The sequence below is a fragment of the Stomoxys calcitrans genome, chromosome 3 (assembly GCF_963082655.1).
Source record: "Stomoxys calcitrans chromosome 3, idStoCalc2.1, whole genome shotgun sequence".
Taxonomy (NCBI): Eukaryota; Metazoa; Arthropoda; class Insecta; order Diptera; family Muscidae; genus Stomoxys; species Stomoxys calcitrans.
This window is the reverse complement of record NC_081554.1, coordinates 117,573,372-117,596,771: the sequence shown is the minus strand read 5'-3', so window position 1 is coordinate 117,596,771 and position 23,400 is coordinate 117,573,372. Positions and strand designations below refer to the sequence as shown.

General features: G+C 39.3%; 1 protein-coding gene across 2 annotated transcripts in view; it reads right to left on the bottom strand.

The window, feature by feature from the left end:
- Window positions 1-23,400, bottom strand: part of LOC106085289 (protein dimmed) — a 64,078-nt gene that overhangs the window by 23,924 nt on the left and 16,754 nt on the right. For both annotated transcript variants that reach the window (XM_059364629.1, XM_059364628.1), the window contains exon 2: window positions 5,873-6,142. In XM_059364629.1, the coding sequence (XP_059220612.1) occupies window positions 5,873-6,118 (246 nt within the window). In that variant the 5' untranslated portion in view covers window positions 6,119-6,142. The remainder of the gene's footprint in view (window positions 1-5,872; window positions 6,143-23,400) is intronic.

The following is a 23,400-nucleotide window of genomic DNA, read 5'->3' as shown; positions in this document are numbered from 1 at the left end:
TTAGTTGAATTGTACATACATATACTTAATGTAAGGATTGTTTTCTTTTGTGACTAGTTTCGTTGTTGTTTTTTTTGGTAAAAAGTTGTTTTAGCAAGTACCACAAAAATCAGGCAGACCAACGGATTGGCAGAAATAAATGGGATATTCCTACAGTTTTATCGTTTTAATTTGTAAATTAATGAATATTCTATGATAGCTAAAGGTGATCCGAGAAAACGTAGAAATAAGTTAATTTTCCTTCAATTAAAGGATCTAAATCCAAAAATCGCGGAAATCGCTTATATTATCTCCATGACCTGGTGTTAAAAAAAACGAACTTTGAATACCCACCACCATGAATATAATCATCATTATTATAACTCAATAATCATATCCATAATTTTTTCTAAATAGGGGTTGGTCTCGATCACATTTTATTCAGATCCCGAGAACTCTTATACAAGTCACAGTTTCGGCGAAATCAGGCAATAAATGCGTTTTTATTGAATTAAGACCTATAATTGGATGATAGACCGATCTATGATAACTATATCTATATAGTGTGATCTGGACCATATTTGGGTCGTATGTCGGAAGACTTAAAACAACTCACTGTTTCAAATTTCAGCGAAATCGGCTAATAAATAATGATTTTATGGGATTCATCCGACCTTAATTGGAAGATCGATCTATATGGCAGCTATATCTTAATATAATCCGATCGGAACCATATTTGAATTGGATTTCGGGAGCCTTAAAAAAATACTGTTTTAAAGTTCAGCGAAATCGGGTAATAAATAAAGGTTTAGACCCTTTATCGGCGGATCGGTCTATATGGCAGCTATATCTAAATATAGTCCGACTTCCTTGTTGAAGACGAGTCTGAACTCGGACTATATCTTGAGATAGCTCCCATAGAGACCTTTCCATATGTTTCTAAATATGGTCCCGTTTGGTATACACAATTCTTTGTTTACGGTACATGAGTGAGTGACTTGAAATCTAGTTGACATTTTAAAGAAGTGGAGATATCGGAACTCAATTTCAGCACACAATTATAGAAAACAAGTAAAAGCGTGCTAAGTTCGGCCGGGCCGAATCTTATATACCCTCCACCACGGATCGCATTTTTCGAGTTCTTTTCCCGGCATCTCCTCTGCTATTAGAGCGATATCAAAATATGGTCCGATTTGGACCACAATTAAATTATATGTTGGAGACCTGTGTAAAATGCCAGTCAATTCGAATAAGAATTGCGCCATGGGGGCTCAAGAAGTAAAATAGAGAGATCGATTTGTATGGGAGCTATATCGGGCCGATTCAGACCATGATAAAAACGTATGTTGATGGTCATGAGAGAATCCGTCGTACAAAATTTCAGGCAAATCGGATAATAATTGCGACATCTAGAGGCTCAAGAAGTCAAGACCCAAGATCGGTTTATATGGCAGCTATATCAAAACATGGACCGATATGGCCCATTTACAATACAAACCGACCTACACTAATAAGAAGTAGTTGTGCAAATTTCAATATTTCGAGTAGTTAAAACCAGAATGACGAAATTAGTATACCCCCTTATCCTATGGTGGAGGGTATAAAAATTTTTTGCGATTAATACCAATTTCATAGAAATTTGTCCTTAATTTATAACCTATAAATTTTGAAATAGTCCTGTATTTCTTAAAAACAATTCTCTTTTTCCTGTTGAATTAAATTTTAACATATCAAGTATAAGAGAATAAATCAATGTTAGGTTTTATTTACACTAGGTAGTAGAAATAACTAGTTCCCATGAAAACTGTATCCAAAGCTTTAATATAAAAATTATTATTATTTAAAAACTGTATTATTTTATTTGCAAATTTATAACTATTTTGAATGTACAATTTTCACTTAATCAAAAAAGTGAACTTTGAACAATGAGCATTAATTTCAATTTTTGGTCAAGCTAAAACACTCATTTGATTGTTTAATAACACTTCCACTTCAATTTTCATTCATATTTATTTATTTTAAAGATTAGCTAGTTTTTATCATTCATCCAGCCAATTTGGATATATATTTGCTGCAACAAGCCATGGTAAGCTGTAGTTATGATTTTCACATAGAATGTCTAAAACGAAAACAAAAGAAACATATAAGAGAGCGTGCTAAGTTCGGCCGGGCCGAATCTTATATACCCTCCGCCATGGATCACATTTGTCGAGCTCTATGCGCAGTATCTCTTTTTAGGCAAACAAAGAATATTGAATAAGAACTGTTAAGCTATTGGAGCTATATCAAGTTATAGTCCGATTCGGACCATAAATGAATGCGGAACATTGTAGAAGTCATTGTGTAATATTTCGGTTCATTCGGATAAGAATTGCGCCTTGAAACAAAATCGGAAGATCGATTTATATGGGAGCTGTATCAAGCTATTGATTGATTCTGACCATATTAGACACGTATGTTGAAGGTCATGAAAGAAGCCGTTGTACAAAATTTCTTCCAAATCGGATGAGAATTGTGCCCTCTAGAGGCTCAAGAAGTCAAGATCCCAGATCGGTTTATATGGCAGCTATATCAGGTTATGTACCGATTTGCGCCATACTTAGCACAGTTATTGGAAGTCATAACAAAACATCTCATGCAAAATTTCAGCCAAATTGGATGAGAATTGCGCGCACCATGGACTCAAGAAGTCAAGATCCAAGATCGGTTTATATGACAGCTTTACCAAATTATGAACCGATTTGTATTATACTTAACACAGTTGTTGGAAGTGATACCAAAACACTACGGGCAAAATTTCAGTCAAATCGGATGAGAATTGCGCCCTCTAGAGTTTCAAGAAGTCAAGACCCTAGATTGGTTTATATGGCTGCTATATCAAAACATGGACCGATTTGCCCACATGTTGAATCTTGATAAAAGTAGTTCAAAAATCACGCTTTGAAAAATAGTGGCAACTGCCGTCAAGGCTTTAAATCTAAAAAAAAAACAAAATGCTATTCGTTAGAAAATTAAAAAAAAACAATTACATTTCATTTTATTTAATTCACCTTTTAAAATCATCATCAATGTTTCCTTGACACCTTTATTAATATTTTTCAGCATTTTGTTTTTTTCCGATGTAACGATGCGGACCCGAACTCATAACAAAACCAACTGACTAAGCCGCCCATCAAAATGAAAATAAGCAGATAACTAAATACGAGATTTCAGGCGTGTATTCATTTATGTTTACACGCCAATTCACACACAGCCATTTGTTTTTCAGCATGCACTAGCTTGCCCAAAAAAAAAGTAAATGAAACAGATTTTAATGAATTCCGACTGTAAATGGGTACATGTTTTACTGGCAGCAAAGAAAAATATCCTTAAAATGCACTTACATATTTTAATTTTTTTCCACACTAACTGAAAAGATATGTTTAAAATATTTTTTTACTTGCTTCTACAACGTGATGAACATGAAATTAGCAAGTCCGCAAAATCAATGGTAATAAGCTTCAGTAAAAATTTGCTATAATTTTTTTTTCCATACAAATTTTTTTTAGTATGGTCACAGATTACAATTTAGGATGGATATTTAGGAAATTTCCTTGCGCATTTTAAGTATATGAACTAACTGCAATTTCTTAGGAAATAGGATATGTTCCCGTAATTTAGCAGATTTTCATAACACAAGAAAAAATTCTCATTATTATGAGTAAATTTTTTATTAGCTAATACGATGTTCTTTTTTCAGTGCCTAACAAAGTTTGTGATTGGCAAATGTCGTTGCTGCAATCAACATCTTCATCTCTGGAGTTAAACCATCTATCCTCTGAGGTTTATATCTTTAATGATATTTAGGAAATACTTAAGGAATGAGAGACGGATTTTCGCCAACGCAGTTAGGGATACCGTAGCTTAGAGGTTAGGATATCCGACTTTGACGCTGAACGCCTTGGTTCAGAACCCGAAAAGAACATTGAAACAAACTTCACCGGTTGTTATCCCCTTCTAGTGCTGACGAGAAGCTTGACGTATTTACCATAGGTAATCACCTGTGTAACCTTATCTTTTAAAGCGATGTCGGTCTGTAGCAAGCCATTCGGACTTTGCAATAAAACGAAGGTCCCTCTCGATGAGCTTAAACTTGTATTGGACAGCACTCATGTATATGAGAGAAGTATTCCCTCTGTTCATTAATGGAATTTTCATGAGCATAATTGCAATTTTGCGATAGGTTATGCCAATGTCAATCATAGATTTAAAACTCTCCTTTCTTGAGTTTACGCCTACATATAGTAAAATATGGTAATTGTCAAAAAAGTACGCAAAAGACTCGCGGGGGTACAGTGGTACTTGCAATGTTTACAAAGTTTCAAAAAAAAAGTATCAAAATTATCATCCCTGCTCCAGCCTACCGACATCATCTTTTTATGATGAAATAACTCAATGGGATTTAATGCTAAGTAATAATTGTCTCAATTAATAAATCTTAAAAAAAGTAAAAACCACTTAAATTTTTTTTTTTAATACGAAATTCATATATTTTATTCCAAATTTTCTAAAATAGTTTAAAGAGAACAAAAATTGTTTTTGACCGGCCGGGGGATTCGACCCTGGGCTTACAATGGCATGGGAGTTTAGCGCGCTACATGGTAGTACGACTTTTTCAATAACTTTCTCAACTAATGATTTTGTTGAAAGTCCACAAACTTTTAATAATTTGGCTTGTCAAGTCTCTACTGACCTCTACTGTCTTCAATTCAGTGCTAAAATTCGTTGAGAATTTAAAGTTTCACATACAAATTGGGTAGAAAAACTAAGAGTTATTTTTTTCTGTGCATTTTGGACCCATTTATGCGCCTATTCTGCTGAAATTGTTAGTAGTAAAGTGTGGCGAGTTTTGTCCAGATCCGACCATATCTCGACATACACCTGTGGCCAAAATAGTTGTAACAGATACAGAAATTTAAAAAACTAAATTTAAGAAATTGTAATATAAAGACATTTAATTTTTCTCACGTAAAAGGGTATTTTTTAACGCCTAATGATAAACTTTATTATTATGATTTCATTGGCACTTATTTTACTTTTTTATTTTATGTCATCAACTCGCCACTGGTAGCCGAGTTTGTAGCGTGGTCGGATTGCCAGTGCCTGGGGTCATGGGGGGTTCGACTCCCACCGCGGCATTTGTCTTTCGCAACTGTGGTATCACAATGTACTTAAAATTGTCTAAGTGAGTCTATAAAGGACTGCCACTCCAAGCTAACCTAACTAAATAGTAAAAAATAACTCTTACAAAAAACCAACTTCCAAATTTGAATGTGAAACTTTAAATCCTCAACGAATTTGAGTTGACGGCTTTATTTGCTGAAGTAGGGGTCGAAGAGACTTGACAGACGAAATAATTGCAATTTTGTGGATTTTCAACAAATTCTTTTGTTGAGTTAGTTGTCAAAATACTCCCACGCCATTAAGACTCCCATGCCATTGAGTACTTGGAAACCTATAGTTCATATAGACTATAGTAAAGAAACATTTGGACAAAACATTTAAAACTAGAAAAATTCTTCAACGCTTATTGAGTTTTACAAAACCTTTGCATTTTTTTTTAATTTTCGCTAAATATAGTTAAAATGTAAAAAGTAAAAATTACGAGGCCTGCTATAAGAGATATCCTCATGCATGAGGTATTCTTTGAAAAGGGTTTGCAAGCACTATCAAACAAGGAAATAAATTTAAAAAACGGACCACAAATGTGTCTTTCGCAGCCCGAACAATGTTTGTAGAAGTAATTTTTTTTAGTTTTAGTTTTCGGTTGGGCTGTAGCACCCCTTAGGAAAAATGTCCAGCTACGCCGTTGGCGTTCAATAGTCTTACGTATGTGCATAGCATATGTAAATACCTGTGGTGTCCTGCGACTAGCTCGTCTTATTGGCCTTGACGATCTGGTGTTATCAGGATTATCGGAATGTGATGGTACATTTGGGGGAGTTGTTTGTGTCTGTGTTTCCGTCATTTGATAAGTGAGCATTTGTTGTTGCTGTTGAACATTTTGCTGTTGCTGCAATTGCACAAAATCATGGGAACCCATCAAATCCATCACTTGAGTGTCGTGCATGTTTAATTTACACATCAAATCATGATTCATTTTACAGCAGTGTGGGCGGGTTATCTGAAATAAGTAAAACAAAAGTTTAGTTACTCGAAGAGCAGATTGTGTTGGATGCACTTAAAAATCCGGAATAACCCTTTCAGTTGACGTTGGAATGGTTTAAGAACTCGATATTGCAGTTTAAAAATATTATCTGATTTCTCTTTGCATTGGTTCTCTTGGAAACGTCAAATCAATATTTTTCCAAAGCACCAGTGCTAGACGATTAATTTACAAATTGAAAAATCTTTAAAATAATAATTCTGCAATGCTAGAACAATTATTAATCTGGAAAGCAAACACTTTTTTTGCAGCTTAAGAAACACTTTTGCCATTAAAAAGTTTTCAATGTTTCCTCGAAATAACTATTTTTTGCCACAAGAGAAGTTACTTAAGGCTTTACCATAAACTAGGTGACGTTTGCTTTAAATAATGCCGCATGCATGACTAATGTCTAACTTTATAAAAAAAAGAGTTTTTAGTAATTGTGTTGGGGAAGAATGTGCTATTCCTAACGCAAGGACGCATCTAAGGAGAAATCGTCCACACCGCAAGTGCCCAGTGTCCTGAGAAAGAGTGGTTCCACAGCTTTCTAACCTGCCCCAGGATGCGTATGGAAGCTCCTCATGACAAGTTCTAACGAATCTTGTGAGGATGAAATCCTGGTGGAGTCAGAAGACGAGGATAACACAACAGTGGTGGAAGTTCTGAAGCCTGACTATGATCCGATTTCTACAGATAAATCTCCACCATTGTAAGGCGGCTTCGGCGGCACTAAAGGTCCTCCTGATAGCAGGGGGATTTGACATGGTTCTTATACAGGAACCATGGGTGTGTTGAGGAATGGTCGGTGGACTAAGAATTCCGGGATTTGAACTTCTCAAGGGTTCGGGGAACAGGAGACACAGAGCCTGTATTCTAGCAAAGAGTAGTCTAAATGTATTTCTTCTTCCGTCGCTAAGCATTGAAGATTTAGTAGTAGCCAGCCTTGAAATAAACAAGTCTCATTAATGGCTGGCTTCTCTATATATGACAGATGGATGCCGCCTTCAGACCTTAAGTCGCTGGTTGAAGCCGCATCTGTAGGGAAGAAGAGCCTCATTGTAGGAAGTGATGCTAAAGCCCATCACCAGATATAGGAAGTTCGGATGTCAACGAAAGGGGTGAGCTGCTTATCGAATATAAGTTGCAATCTGGTCATTTGGAATAAAGGGGATAAACCGACATTTATTACCAGGTACAGGCAGGAGGTACTAGATATTACTTTTGTATCGGAAGATATAAATGGAAGAATATTCGACTAGGGTGTATTGGATGACCACAGCATCCCTGAATATCGTTATATTAGTTTCAGTCTTGGAGAAAATACTCCAGTAGTGGTCCCTCGGCTAAACAGAAGAAAAGCAGATTGGGATAAATTTCAGCACAAATTCTGGACGTCTATTCCTTCTAGATCGGAAAAGGAAGTGGAAACTACGGAGGATATAGACATAGTGGTCAAGCGGATCACGAAGGCTCTGAATGACTCGCTTGTGTCAGTCCCGAGCCAAGGGGTAAACAGCGACCGCCATGGTGGAACCCAGAGCAAAAGCCACAAGAGCACCACACGATTGGGAAAAGGCTGAGCTAAGAAAATGTAAGGGCGAGCTGAGAAAGGCTCAGAACAAATCCTGGGTAGAATTCTGCACCTTCGTGGAGGATACATCTGAGGCTTCTAGGCTAAGGAAGTTTCTGTCCTCAAAACCTATTACGGTGTGTTATATTCAGATGTCAGAGAATGTATGGACAATGTCTAGTGAGGAAACATTAGAACTACTCGTTGATACACATTTCGCGGGAAGTTTTCCAACGGACAACGTGGCGCAAGAAGAGTTTGTCACTGGTATGCAATCGTCGGAGACTATTATGGAAACTGTGTCTGAGCCGAAAATCCTTTGGGCGATAAGAAGTTTCGACTCCTTTAAGTCGCCAGGCCGTGATGATGTATCACCGGTTGAATTACAAGCTGTGTCTAATAGACTGGTTCCCTGACTTAGGGAGATTTATTTTGCTTGTACCAGAATATCATATATACCGGTGGGATGGAGGGACACGAAGTTCATTTTCATTCCGAAAGCAGGAAAACCCTACCACACGAAGGCGAAAGATTTTCGACCCGTTAGTCTGTCATCCTTTATGCTGAAGACTCTTGAGGGGTTGATAGACAATCTTAGGGCAAAGATCCTTGGAGATCGTCTGTCGCGACAGCAGCATGCATATCGTAAAGGCAAATTCACTGAAATAGCTCTTCATGATCTAGTCGGCTATATAGAGGGTCTCTCGCTGTCAAGGAATATACAATGGTAGCATTTCTTGACATTGAAGGAGCTTCAATAATGTAAAACCGACGTTAATCTTAAAGGAGTTGGAGTTTCTAGGCCTCAACTCTACCGTAAGAAAGTTTATTAATAACTTACTTTCTAAAAGATGCATTACAGCAGGCTTGGGTTCTGTGGATCTAAAAAGATGGATCAGCAGAGGAACACCTAAAGGAGGTGTACTGTTTCCTCTACTTTGGCATATAGCCATTAAAAATATATTTTTGTTTGTGGAAGAAAAAGGTGTAAATGTGGTCGCGTATGTTGATGTCGCGGCAATTGCGGTTTGGAGAAAGTTTCCCAGCACTTTAAGAGATATACTCCAGGAAGCTCTGCGTGCAACAGCAAAGTGGGCTATCGAAAGTGGACTATGTATAAATCCGTGCAAGACAGAAGTAGTTCCTTTCAGCAGGAGATACAAGTTGCCTACAGTGGAACCTGTCTCATTGGGCGGAGAGAATTTTCCATTTACAGAAAGCGAAAAATACCTGGGTATTTTGCTGAACAGGAAATTGAACTTCAAATCCAACATTTTGGAAAGGGCAAGAAAGGCAACTTTTGCCCTATACACCTGCAAGAGATCCATTGTTGGGGGTTTAGACCGCGTGTCATGCATTGGGTATATACTGAAGTTGTCAGACCTATAATGATCATTGGTCATGTGGCGGCTATGGACACTGTTTTATCCTTTACACAATATCCGATTTTGCAGCCAGTGTGGATTAGACCCTACCTGAGCCGCTTTTTGATAAAAATTACTGTACCACTATTCCTGATAGAACCGATTGGAACTATGATATCCCTGGTAACAAAAGTTACATAGACTTCTATACGGATGGTTCCCAACTAAACGACCAGGAGGGCTTTGGGGTGTACTCTAAAGATTTGGAACTGGTCATATCGAAAAGGTTACCCGACCACTGCAGTGTTGGAGTGGCTAAGATATAATGTCAACCGCCCTCGACAGTCGCAGTTCTTTCAACGAGATGGCTGATCAGTTCAAAATTCACCTGTTCTGGGTGGCTGGCCACAGAGATATCCCAGAGAATTGTTAAACGGATGAGCTTGCGAGACTAGGAACTACCCTACACATTCCACGGATAATGGGTATGCCTCTAGCGACATGTAAGCTAAGTTTTCAGGACCAGGCCCGAAGAACCAGGAATGATAGATGGTAACAAAGAGGGAGCTATGAGCATTCCAAATATATGTGGTCTAATCTAGACTAGAAGAGGTCATTGGCTAGAACAGACGTCTCAGTCATTGTGTCCGTCATGACAGGTCACTGTCTAATCGGAAAACATGCTGACAGACTGAAGGTTGCCAGCAACGACTTTTGTAGAAGCTGTGAGCACATCGAGGAAGAAGAAACTATAGAACACTTAGAAGGAGTTCCACTTTAGGTTTTCATTTCTTTGAGAAGCTGTCTAATTTAGCCAATGTGAACATTCGTAAGTTATTAGGCTTTTTAAGGCGATCTGGATAGTTCAACGGTTGGAACTAGAAGGCATCTTCGTTCTTCTGTTCCTGTGGCATCACAATGGACGAAAACGTCTAAGTGAGTCCGATTTCAGACTGGCTCTTAAACCTAACCTAATGCAAGGATTAATTGAATGCAATAAATTGTAGTGCTGAAACTATCACATTTTCGGTGCACAAGCGTAAGTAAGCAGTCACATCCTCAGCGTACATAGTTGCACTCCTGTATGGCTTTGTGCTTTTGGTACGAGCTTCAACGAACGATCGAAGATGTAACGATTTAAATGAACATGGAAGTAATAAAAACAAATCAGTAAACTCTTATAGATTTCCTGTTTTCTTTTGGGCTTTTAAAAGCGCTGAATTGTATACAAAGTGTTAACGCAGTAGGCGTTGAGTGGTTTTAACTTCCCAGTCACAGTCTTGTTTTCTGTCATGTGAGACAGTCGAATACAGATTCTAAAGATGCCAAGTAGGGCTTGTATATTGAAAACCACAGGATGTCTTTAAACTCCATTTGATGCGTCTATGTGTTTACGATCGAGAAGTCATACATGATCGTGTTCGGGAGCCTGATCACCGTTGTGTTTGCAGATTGGAAAGTGTAATGTTATGGATCATCAAAAATTTCGGTTTATCGCGTTGTATTGTATGAATATTTTTAAGCATTCAGTTTTGTTCGACTCAAAGTGGATTTATAACGAATGGGAGACTTTGAATACAGTGGTTTTATAGTGCGTTTTCTTGCCACGTCGAATTGCTTTCCGCAAATATTAAAAATGCAACAGTATCCCGAAACAAAGAGATTTAGGGTTTTCGTACAGAACTGCAATTTTCGGACTTGCTTGCCATTCGTTTAACTCAAAACATGTTATGATGTTTCATTTAAGTGTGCCTCTTAACAAGCAATGCCATTTAGTGCGATGGCATGTTTCCATTGTTTTAAGAGTGTAGCGTTCCATCTTTGCGTTCTGCCTTCCTTCTTTGCGTTAAAATGTTATACTTTCCGTCTGGCGATTGATTGTGATGTGATGTCCTTGTTTTTATTAAACAATACCGCCGCTATTACTTAACAACGCATTAACAAGGACCAGAAGGAGAACGGTAACAAATACACGAGTGGCAGTAACAGAAACAAGGGCTTCCTATTCTGTTGTTGATGGCGAAGTCGGTGTGAAAGCGCAACAATCAAAAACCGTAGGGGTTTCGCAGTCATTGTCACAGTTCAATGCATTTGTTCTGCTTTCATGTCTAAGTTTAAAAGATGAGGTTTTCGTTTCATGGCTAGCGCTCTGCAGCTTTTCTTTAATTTACTTACTCTTGGCTTGCAAGTTCCTTTATTGTGGCATCGTTTAAGGAATAAGGTTATAAGGTTACAATCATAACGAATAGGGAAAACCGCCAAAGGATTGACTTTTCTTAAGAATAATCATTTTGCTACTGGTCGAGTTCCCACTTACTCTGCCATCAAGATTCGCATGTACTCCATTGTTGTGTTCCCATTCGCCATTTAGCGATGCACTAACTTGACAAGGAATCCGGAGAACAAGTAATGTTGTGATGAAAATGTTAAAGCTTTAATACGCACTCTTGATGTGCATGCATACACTGAAAAAATTGTTGTCCCAATTTTAATGATACCGTAGTTAAAGACTCCAAATAGCCTTACAAATAGAAGAGTCTTAAAATGTTTAACTTTTTCAAGTTAAGTTGCTAAATATAAGTTAAGGTGGACAGTCTTCTATGAAGTAAAATAAGAATCAATCAGCCATCAAAATTTGAAACGGATGGTCATGTCCGTTAGTAAATACGAAATTAAATTTTAAAGTTTGGGTTCTTTGTCTCGTTTTTATGGTTAAAATCCTACGAATAAGACAATTTTTTTAATTTTTGGCCAACTTTTTTTTTATCAGTGTAAGGATAGTGTATTTCTACTATCACGAGGTTTTCCAGTATTTGTCCCATAACCCCGTCTCGCTAAGAAAGTAAACATATGAGACCCAAGTGGCGCCAAGTGCAACACCATCAAAAGTTAACACATTGTGTTTGGTATGTATGTGGGAGGATGTAAGTAGAAATGCTAGGGGTTAATGTTCCCTTCAATGTTGGGGACATAGGAAATGCATCATTGATAAGGAACACCTGTGGCTATGAACTATGCATTACTATGCCGTTACTTTGGTGCTAAAAGGCTTGTTAAGAAAAGCAATATTAGTTAATCATGCTTATACTAAATTTGGAAAAAGGAAACGAAAAATGCTATGAATGATAAAGCCCAAATTATGCAGAAATTGCGAAATATATAATCAGTAATTGGAGGCCACCGTAGCGCACAGATTAGCATGTCCGCCTATGACGCTGAACGCCTGGGTTCGAATCCTGGCGAGACCATCAGAAAAAATTTCAGCGGTGATTTTCCCATCCTAATGCTGGCAACATTTGTGAGGTATTATGTATGCCATGTAAAACTTCTCTCCAAAGAGGTGTCGCACTGTTGCATGCCGTTCGGACTCTGCTATAAAAAGGAGGCCCCTTATCATTGAGCTTAAACTTGAATCGGAGTTTGCCCCTGTTCCTTTGTAGAATGTTCATGGGCAAAATTTGCAATTGCATCAAAATTGTCGATCATTAAGTTCGTCTAGAAAGAGAAAAAAACATTACCAGCAATGTCAGAATTGGAAACACTTACAATATATTTAGGAGGGACCAAGCTCGTCTTGCAGTGAAATTTCTTTACGAAATTTTAAATCGTTATATATGTAGCTGAATTTCTAATCAGATTGAAAAATTTCTAAGCCTACCAAAAAAGTTATGTATATTTGAAATCCAAACATTTTATTTACTTCAAGTGGGAGCAGTTTAGGACTACAATGCTCAGATATGAGTTTAGAGCAGGCAGAAGGAAAGTGACTTCTTTGTTGAGACAGGGCAAGATGTCAAGGTTTGCTGTAAACCCGTTTTCGGATGGGCGTATTATTCCAGAAGATACCGCATATGGAAGTGGCATGCGGCTTCGAATTCTATATGCTTTTTCAAAGGTATAATTTAACGCCATCGATTAGGCAGCATAGATCCAAGATTTTTAAGAATCTTGTATTTAATAATATACTGAGTTTTAGCTCTTGCCCTAAACTTTAGAGATATTCGAAAGTATTGGTCATTCCTAAAGTCAACTCTGAGTACCGGCAAATTTTCATTTTACACTTTCTTTCCAATTTTTTTAAGAAATTGTTGCAGAAACAGATGTCCGTAGTCTTGATGACCAAATTTCTTTTTTCGCCAAATCAATCAGACTTTCGTCTTGAGCATAGCCTTTTGAGTGCAATAACTGACGTTTGCGAGGATTTAAGAACGGAGCTTGATAATGGTCGACTACATAAATTTTCTTGTTCTTCTTGACCACTTAAGGGAAATCAGAAGGATTTTTCTTGTTTTTATACGAAAACTCGTGTGTCTGATGGTTTACCTAGTTTTAGAAGAGTTGCTCAAGGGTTCACATTTGGCCCTTTTCTTTTTTTTCGGTTTACATTTATTAATTACCACACTTTATGACTCACAGTACGATGCACATGTACGTTGACGAAGTTCAAATATGCTTAGGTATTGTCATGAATATATTATCGCAGAGCGTAGATAAGATTAATTGCATAGTCGAGTCCGAATGGGGTGTCATACCATTTTTTCAAATGGTACGGTACCTCACAAACGTCTCCAGCATAAGGAGGGCAGAACCACCACAGAAAATTTTTTCGCATGTTTTCGCCAATATTCGAACTCGGCGTACGGCGTCATAGACTGACATGCTAACCTCTGCGCCACGGTGGTCACCGTCCATACATAACTAGGTAAACACATATAAATTTTTCAGATGTAGCAACCACAACATAATAGCAAAGTCTACATAAATAATGTGAAAGCCGCTCATTAGCAGTGTTCTACTGATGCACAGAGCGTTTTGTGGACTAGGTGCCAGAAAAATGTGTTTTTTGCATTGCAATAGCATTTGACTTTTATCGATAAAATAGCAGCGCAAGGCAAACCATTGTCTACTCCACGGAAAGAACAGCACTTGGATAGTAAAAGCCTCCCTTAAGGAACCCATGGTACGACCAGGACTGCAAAAAATCTACTAAAGCCAAGAATGCGGCTGAAGTTCAGTTCTGCAAAAATAGGAAGAAAATGGCAAGACGTGAGTGTGAACTAATCGAGATGTTCAGGAGCCAGAATAAAGTCCGGAATGAAACACTGACGGCTTTGGCAAAGACAAGAAAGAAAACTGGTGACAGATAGGTAGTGTGCAAAGGATATTGAGAGAATAGTTTTACCAACTGCTGATATCTGATAATGGCGGTGATGAGGAACCACAGAAATAGGCTCTAATGATGGTTTATAATGTGTAGCAACTGCTCAAAACAAGGCCCTCTAAATGCGGCTTAACACTTGGCAAACCCAACTGATATTTACACTGCGCAAAATACAGGAAAAGTCTCAAGAAGGACAAACCGATATCTACCATATTTTCGTCGAAAACATAGCCGCCTTCGTCAGCCCTGTAAGGTTAGGTTAGATGGAAAAGATATGGACATACACCTAAGCCAGTAATCGCCTTGTTGTGCGCTCTAAGTACAAAAAAGTATCCTCGAAAATGAAAATCGAAGTTAAGAATTCCGTGCTACTTACAAAATCGTTAATTGTTTCCATGCCACTCCCATAAGTTGGTTCATGTCTCATCTAAGTGGCGGTATCAGTTAGACGCTAAAGCCGGCCAATGACAAATGAAATGTTCCAAACTCTCATCATCTTCCCCTCCTGACCTACAAATTTTATCACTTGCCGCACCGATTTTACATAAGTTAGTTCGTAGTCCCATGTGTCCCGTTGTGATATCAAACGCTATACTGACCTCCTTCTTACTTCCTCTCAGTAATAGCCTCGTTTTCTCACGATCTGGATCCCCCATAGAATTTTCGCCGTCCTACCTACCGTTTCGCTGTTCCACAATGTTGCATGCGCATTTATAGCCCTCTCCCTTAACTCGGACTGCGTCGACCCGAAAGGCTTCGGGTTAACCAAGTTTATTGTCGGCAGTCCTCTGACCTTTACTGCCAAATCGTCTGCCCTTACTCCGTTATGGCCCAGCACCCAAACGATGCGGATTTTGCCATATTCAGAGAAGATGTTTATCTCCTTCTTACACTGCACGACTGTTCGTGACTTTACCGTCCTGACTGTTATTGCCCCTATGGTAATTCTACTGCCCGTAATGATGTTCCCACACGACGTCCTCGCGTTAGTAACACACCACCTCACGCATTCCGTGATCGCCCGGATCTCCGCCTGCAGGACCGTATTATGGTCAGGCAGTCTAATACAGATCTCAGTCGCTGGGTTCTCAATGCCCACTTTGACCTCTAGCTTTGATTAATCCGTGCAACATGATCTTCCAGATGGCAATACTAGGGTTCTGTCAATCCAAGTCTGTGCGCCGGCAGCAGTGCCTCGCACTCAACCTCAAGGTTCATCGCAGATATCCGATCGGAAACCTATTCCCTTCCTTCCATGTTCCTATTGTTGGCTCGATTACACCGCGATGGTATGAGCTGCTATCATGCTCAATAACTTTTCCCATCCGCTGCCTCAGACTTAATCTGTATGTCAATGGGTTGTAGAATAGTCTCCAGTGCCCTAGTGGGCGTGGTCCTCATCGCTCCGCTTATGCCAAGACATCATGTTCTCTATGTTCTCTGAACCTGTTATATAGTCCTTATGTTGCACTTTTTCTCCATAGCAGTCTATCAAACTATTGAGGCCCGTCTACATAATGCCCAACATCTGTGAGCCTTCTCAGTACGCTCCTAAATGAGAAATCGTTTTATTGAGGAAACGTGGTGCGTTAAATTGGCCCACCTCCGACTTCCTATTGAACAGTCAGACTTCTCTTAGTTAACATTGAGACCCCTGGGTCTAGCCCAGAAGGGCTGGCATCTGCATAGCTGGTTCGGATCCTTACCCCTTAGAAGTATTATAATATCGTCTGCATAGCAGTCGGGCTTAAATCCCTCCTCAGTCAGCATCCGTAATAGATAATTTATGGAGGCCACCCATAGGAGTGGCGATAAAATGCCACCCTGTGGCGTGCCTTATGCCACTTTATTCCTTATATTTATGTCGTGGGACACACAATTTATCCACCTGTTCCTTAGCAAATGGACCGGGTCCACTCGGTACAGGTCTAAGGATTGGATCAGTGTGTCGGTCAGCACATTGTTAAAAGACCCGTTGTCTCACTTTCGTGTCGTTTATTAAAGTTTCAATTTGGACATGGGTTTTTGAGAGAAACTTTTTTATCTTGGCGGCGTCATTAACGCTTTCGACATGTTCGCAAAAAAGCTTCCAAGAAGCACGTTTTGCCGCTTCGCTTATCCCGGAAACTTTTCGGATTCGGAGCTGGCCGTGTTATTCTAAACTTAATTTAGCTATGGTCGGAGAAAGTGTGTTCCAATCCTGAACCTCATTGATTAGATTTTCCGAACGTATCGTCACATCTAATACCTCCTCCCTAATCCTATAAACAAAGGTAGCGGTGTTACCAATATTAAGTGTTATTAGGTCGTAAGTATTCAAGAAGTACCTCGTTTCCTGTCTGTTTTTCTTTCCTCATCAGCCATTGCAGTTCCGACGTGGGTGGCTGTGTTGGAGAGTGGAAAGGCAGATAAAGTGATGCCAGGTATGCTCCATCGTCTCCCTGTCTCACCACTGTTGTATCGGGCGTTCACAACTCTGGAGAAAATATATAATCCAAATTTCTATGACAAATACCGCAGGTCCTCGGCCCAGTACCAGCATTAGCATAGAATAATTGGTAGTTGATATGGTTCAGTCAAGAAACTTTGTTCTGGGTAGTCCTGAATTAAGGCAATATGAATTTTGCCCTTGCTGATTTTCTCCATCAGAGCGCGTGTAGCTGTCATGCTCCGGTGAAGGTATATCTGGATTACCTCAATTATTGGTCCTCCAGTAGATGGACATCTTGGGAGTAGGTAATGATCTCATCGTCTGCTCTCTGTTCTTTAGACTGCATTGACTTTCCTGTCACTGCACTGGCTGATGACATCGTAATAGGTTCTTTGCCTAACCTAGTCTTCCGATTCTTTATAAAGTCGGTAAGGGTTCCTTCATCGGGTCCCTGTTGAGTTTTTACTGTATTGAGTTTTCATTCCCTGTACTACCTGATGTTTTAATACTATGATCTCCGTCTATCTTAGTCTTCCAAATCTTAAGTAAAAGGGCTTCTTTGTCTTAGGTGATGGTACCATCGTCGGCACCCTATTCGTTATGCTGCATTGAGACTCCTGCCGCTGCTCTCCCTGATGTTTCAATATTAGGATCTTTACCTATCCTAGTCTTCCGAATCTTGAAGTCGGTGATGGGTCCGTCGTCGGGTCCCTGTTTGTTAAACTGTTTTGGTCTCTCGCCACTGCACTGCTTGATATTTTAGTATTAGGATCTTTGCTTATCCTAGTCTCTCCAATATTGAAAGAGGCGGTGATTGTCACGTCGTCAGCCCCCTTTTCGTTCTGCGGTATTGAGTCACCTGCCACTGCACGACCTGCTAACCCAAAAGGAGGATTTCTGCTTATCCTAGTCTTTCCAATCTTGAAAAAGACAGCCTGGCTCCCATGGTGCACCATGCCTTTAGTCTTAGCCAAACTCGTCACGGAGACTTGATCAATGCCAACCACAAGGATAGTTCCTTCCTCCCTCTCCTCCCTGTGGAAGACCACCCACTTCTATGCGACCAAACCTTGGTTTTGCTTGCCCAAGTATCCCAACATGCGTTCCGTCGCAAATTTACTGCCCCGTCCCTTGATGAGCTGGGGGATGTCCATCTTTCTCACCAGGTCGACCTTTGCGCCGCCCAGGGAGAGTGAATACCTCTGACGAGCTGTTTGACGGTATCAATACATTTCGCCGACGCAAAACGCAACGAAAAGATGTCCCCTCCATACTCGCAGTTCATCATTTGTATGGGTGGACCCTCTACAGATTTCCACACATGTTCGAAAATCCGCTCGTTAACCAGATCTTCCAATTAGGACCGATGATCTGGTGGAATCCTACCAGATGTAATCTGATGTAAGAGGGTTCAGCTACCATCTTCCCCTTCCGTGATGGTTGTGGCCTCCTTTTGAAAGTCGCAGTCGTCAATGGGGCAGTGCGCTCTTCGTTCGTTCCAGTTCCGACTTTGTCTACCTCCGCAGGACACTGTCTGGAGTCTCCATTGCGGGCTCGCTGGCTTGGTTTTCCCAGAGTACTTGAAAGCGGGGAGCTCTTTTTTTTCTTCAACATTTTAGCAGTGTTATGCTCTTCGGGAGATCTGATTCTTTTTCCAGATTCCGTAGAAGTGCTTGGAATGTTAGTTCTATCCCTTCCAGCATCCTGCACTTTCGCCCGATTACGCTGCCGGTGCATACTTCGCTGTCGTCGTTCACCGGATCGCTTTCAGCTTGTGAGCTTAGCAAATCCATCACTTACTTTGGCCGTCATCCCGCTGCCCTCATCTCTCGATTCGGCATTTCTAGCCTACTCTAAAAAGGCTTTAAAATGTTTCGTAATAGGTAGTACCTATTCCGAGTTACGAATATTTTTTCTTTGAGGAGCGAAATATAAGCGCGTCCGCTCCACTCAACGGCTACAATAATAAGCACAAGCGTCGTCAGCCCTGTGCTTTCGAAGGTATTTCGAGCCATGTCTTAGTGTTATCCCTGCAAAATTTATAAGATTCTGCAGAATGACTCTCGCTGATACACGCTTAGCGAATAAAATAGGAATGAAATTTTTTGAACTGTTCAATACCAAACGAGATTACAGACAGAGAGAGAGAGAGAGAGAGAGAGAGCTTATCGTGTGACATCGCAAAAAATTTAAAATAAGTCCACAGACTTTTAATTGTTGATCTAAGCGGTAAAAAATGTTCTAGACGTTTATATAGGAGCACATATGTTAGGTTAGGTTGAAAAGAGGGTGCAGATATTAATCTGACCCATGCCACTATGGAAATATACATCTAAGCCAGTAATCGGCTTGTTGTGCGCTCTTAATACTAAATGTAACCTCGGAAAAGAAAATCTAAGTTATGTATTTCGTGCCACTTACAAAATTCATATCACGCCCCTAAGTGACATGAGTCGGATATTGTGGCCCCACCTAAACACCGGTGTCTGTTAGCCGCGAAAGCGGGGCATTGACATAAGAAATGCTCATCTTTCTCCCCACATGCCCCACACATACTATCACTTGCGGCACCCAGTTTGCATAAGTGAGCTCGTAGTTCCATGTGTCCCGTTATGACACCAAAAGCTATACTGACCTCCTTCTTACTTCCTTTCAGTAATAGCATCGTCCTCTCACGCTCCGGATCACACCATAGGATTTTCGCCGTCCTAACGACCATTTGTTGTCCATGCTCTTAAAACGGACTGCGTCGACCCGAAAGCCTTCATGTTATCCAATTTTATCGACGGCAGTTCTCTGGTCTTCACTGCAAAATCGTCTGCGGATTTTGCCATCCTCGGAGAAGACGGTTATCTCCTTCTTACACTGCAAGACTGTTCGTGACCTTACCGTCCTGATTGTTATTGACCTTATGGCAATTTTACTGTCCGTTAAGATGTTCGAACTTGAAGTTCTCGAGTTAGCACCACACCACCTCACGCATTCCGTGATCACCCAGATATACGCTTGCAGGACCGTATTATGGTCAGACAGTCAAAAACAGATCTCAGTCCCTGGGTTCACAATGTAGACCCCCCGGCCCACTCTGATCTCTAGCTTTGATCCATCCGTGTAACATGATCTTCTAGACGGTAATACTAGTGTTCCGTCAGTCCAAAGACTGTGTCGCTGGCAGCAGTGCATCGCACTCGATCTCAAGTGTCGTCTCATGTATCCAATCGGAAACCTATTCCCTTCCATCCAGGTTTCTTATCGTTAGCTAATAGTACCGCGATGGTATGAGCTGCGCCCATCCGCAGTCCATTCTTCATCACCTTAACCTGTATGTTTGTGGGTCGGATATCTAGTATAGTCTCCAGTGCCCTAGCGGGCGTGGTCCTCATCGCTCCGCCTATGCCAAGACAATATGTTCTCTTAACTTGTCATATTGTTTTAATTCAAGACATTTAGAAGTGAGGACATAAACATTTTATATCAAGTATGAGTAGAGTTAGTCTTTAACCCTGGGAAATGAGTTTTCTGATATCAGCAGATACTCTTTGCTGATCTTGTATAAAGTTTTTGAACATCGCAGAAAACCGTTTCAACTTTTTGAGATAGTTAACGCATTGCCTACATATTAATGTAATTTTTCGTTTAAAAGCTTAAATATGATTTAACTAGATATTTTGTTTTAGAAAATATGATAAAATTGATTTTAGAAGCTCAACAAATTGAAAGATCAGGTGAAATATACATTTTCTCAAAGTATTTATGGCATGTAACATATGAAAACAGCAGAAAGTGTTTACCATTTTTGCTAAAAATGTGTACTTTCCCATTTCCCTCAGACTATATGTTATTACTCCAACATTTTTGTTGATTTTACAGAAAACCTTCTCTGGGAGTAACTTTTTTGCAACCATGAACCCTAGAAGTTTAGATCACAAATATAAGGGAATTTTTGTTTTGTGTATTCTAAAAGAGGAGCTTGCCTGGGTGGACTGGTAATAATAAAATTTTTCATCTTGAAAATGGTGTGGACATGGAAAATCTAAATTAAGTTGATGTTCTGAAAAGCAGCGAATCTATGGGACTTCTTAATATGGTGGTAACCGTTATTATTTTTTATGACTTATCTACAAATTGCAACATTTGTTTAAATCCAATGAGAATTGAATAGCAAACTACATATTAAGCATTGTATATTGGGGTTATGACTTTTTGATTTTTTTTCTCAAAAATTATTTCCTTTTACACGAATGACTGAACTATTGCTTATTAGTGACTAAAATAATGTTTTTTCTCTCTCAATATTACAAAGGTCACGCACAAACCACGTAGAATTCTTTTTTTTTGTGAAAAAATTGAAATTTTTTTCTTTGTAATTACATAAATGCAAAAAAAGAGAAAAGTGTCATGTCTTACAACCTTTACAAAGAGCCACATAACCTAAAACATTGATCATAGAAATCGATAGACATCTCTCATTTTTATTTACAACTAGCCGAATCGGGTCTGCTCCGCTGCGTCTTATTCAACTCTTTAATATCTTTTTAGGTTAAGGACACTTGGCCCTGAATGTGAATATCGAATTCGAGCCACTGTAACCTATGCACGCCTATGACGCTAACCATCTGCGTTCGAATCCTGGCGAAAACATCGGACAAAATTTAAAGCGGTAGTTGTCCCCTCCTAATGCTGGCGACATTTGCGAGGTAAATCTATGTTTTGTTTTTAGTGACTGTGAGAGTGCAAAAGAAATTCGAACGAATCTAAACCAATCTTCGAGATCCGGTATTATTGAAAACTAAGGCAATGAAAAGTGCTTTTTAGGGGAGAAATTTCGACTCAAATCCCTTTAATTTTAGTTCCATATTGCCATGGTCGGTATGAATGGTATGAACCGTTTGGAGGGTGTTGTAGGGCTGGCGCGGCCAGCGGCATTTTGCTCTGAAAATAGATATCAAATTCGTTCTTCACTCCCAAATACCGTTGATTTGAACTCCATATTGCTATAGTCGGAAATGAAGTTCAGTTTAGGGGGTATGGCGTCCCCCCAAATTGGATATCAAGTTCCTTTTCTACTCTCAAATACCTTTAATTTTAGTCCCATATTGCCATAATGGGTCAATTAATCTATTCGTCGTTTTTTAGGAGGAGAAGCGGCACCTAGACTTGAAGGAAAATTTTCATGTCATATGTCGTCATGTTTAATGTCGTAATCTCCTTCCAAATATCATTTATTTGAATCCCATATCGCCATGGTCGGGTGATATGCCTATTTGGGGGTGGGGCGACTTCTCATTACTTGGACCTAACTTTTTATCGTCGAATATATCTCTTTAGTGAAGTTTTGGGGTTGGGGCGGTCCGCTGGGTACTTGGATTTAATACTATATTCGTTTTCTAGTCTCCAATACCTTTCATTTGATACCCATATTGAGCCTGTCAGTCCACTTTTTGATTCTACGGAACAAACAAATAAACCGAGTCTCATATAATCTTGATGGGTCATAGGACAATTTGGGGCATTATTGGGGGTAGGAGGACCCCCTACACTTGGATCTTATTTTGTGTGTCAGATTCGTAACCTACTCCCAAATACCTTTCATTTGAGCCCCATATTGATTTGGACATTAAATGTTTCTGCTTTTAGAAGTTTTTGAGTTAGGGCGACTTCCTGGGTATTTGGACCCAATTTCTAATACTATATTCGCATTGTACTCTTCAATACCTTAAATTTGATACACATATTGTAATTATCGGTCCACTTTTGAGTTAAGTTGTGTTTTTGAGGTAACGGGAGGGGGGTCAGCCCCCTTTGAAGCCTGTTCCTCCTTTTGCCCATATCCGCATTCTTCTCGCAAATACCTTTCACTTGAGTCCCATATTGTCATGATCGTCCAGTAAACCTATTTTGGGGTTGGGGCGGCCTCCCAGTAACTTGGACCCAATTTTTAACAAGAAATTCGTACTGTACTCCTGAATACCTTTCATTTGAGTCCCATATTGTCCCGATCGGTCCACTTTTATTTTTGGGAAGGTCTGCCCTCCTTGAGATATCAAAAAATTATATAGCCTATTGCTCCTTCTGGACCACTCCATACAATCTGTGAAAATTTGAAAGAAATTGGTTCAGGCGTTTTTGAGTCTATACGGACAAAGAAATTTACGAACCCACAAACAAACACAAATTCATTTTAATATATAAAGAATAGAAATAGATAGATTGATTTGGATTACATACTATATTGATGCAATTAAAAATAGTCAAACGGGTCATGTTTTTTGACATGCTTCAACCAAATATGGCGTAGATCAATAATTTTATATTGCAAACATATAAGTAATAAACAAACTGCATCGCTTGGTACACAGTTATAATTTCGAGACAACTTTTCTGTCATGAATGAATGTCAAAATAACCGAGGTGTGCACATTGTGCATCGATTTTGGTCCATATAATAACATTTTTATGTAAACAAATTATACATTTCTGGAAAGGTCAAGAGAAATGCAAAAACATTTAACAGGTAAAATTTTAGACCTATTATTTGGGTGAGAACCAAAATGAGGCCAAAAAATACACTTTTGTGAAAAATAAAATTCAAATTGAAAATATCATATAACCAACACTACTAAAGATATCGTTCTAATTTTTCACAAATTGGTAGATGAATATCTTTTTAAAAAAAAATAGTAAAAATTTTAGCCACATTTCTTGATG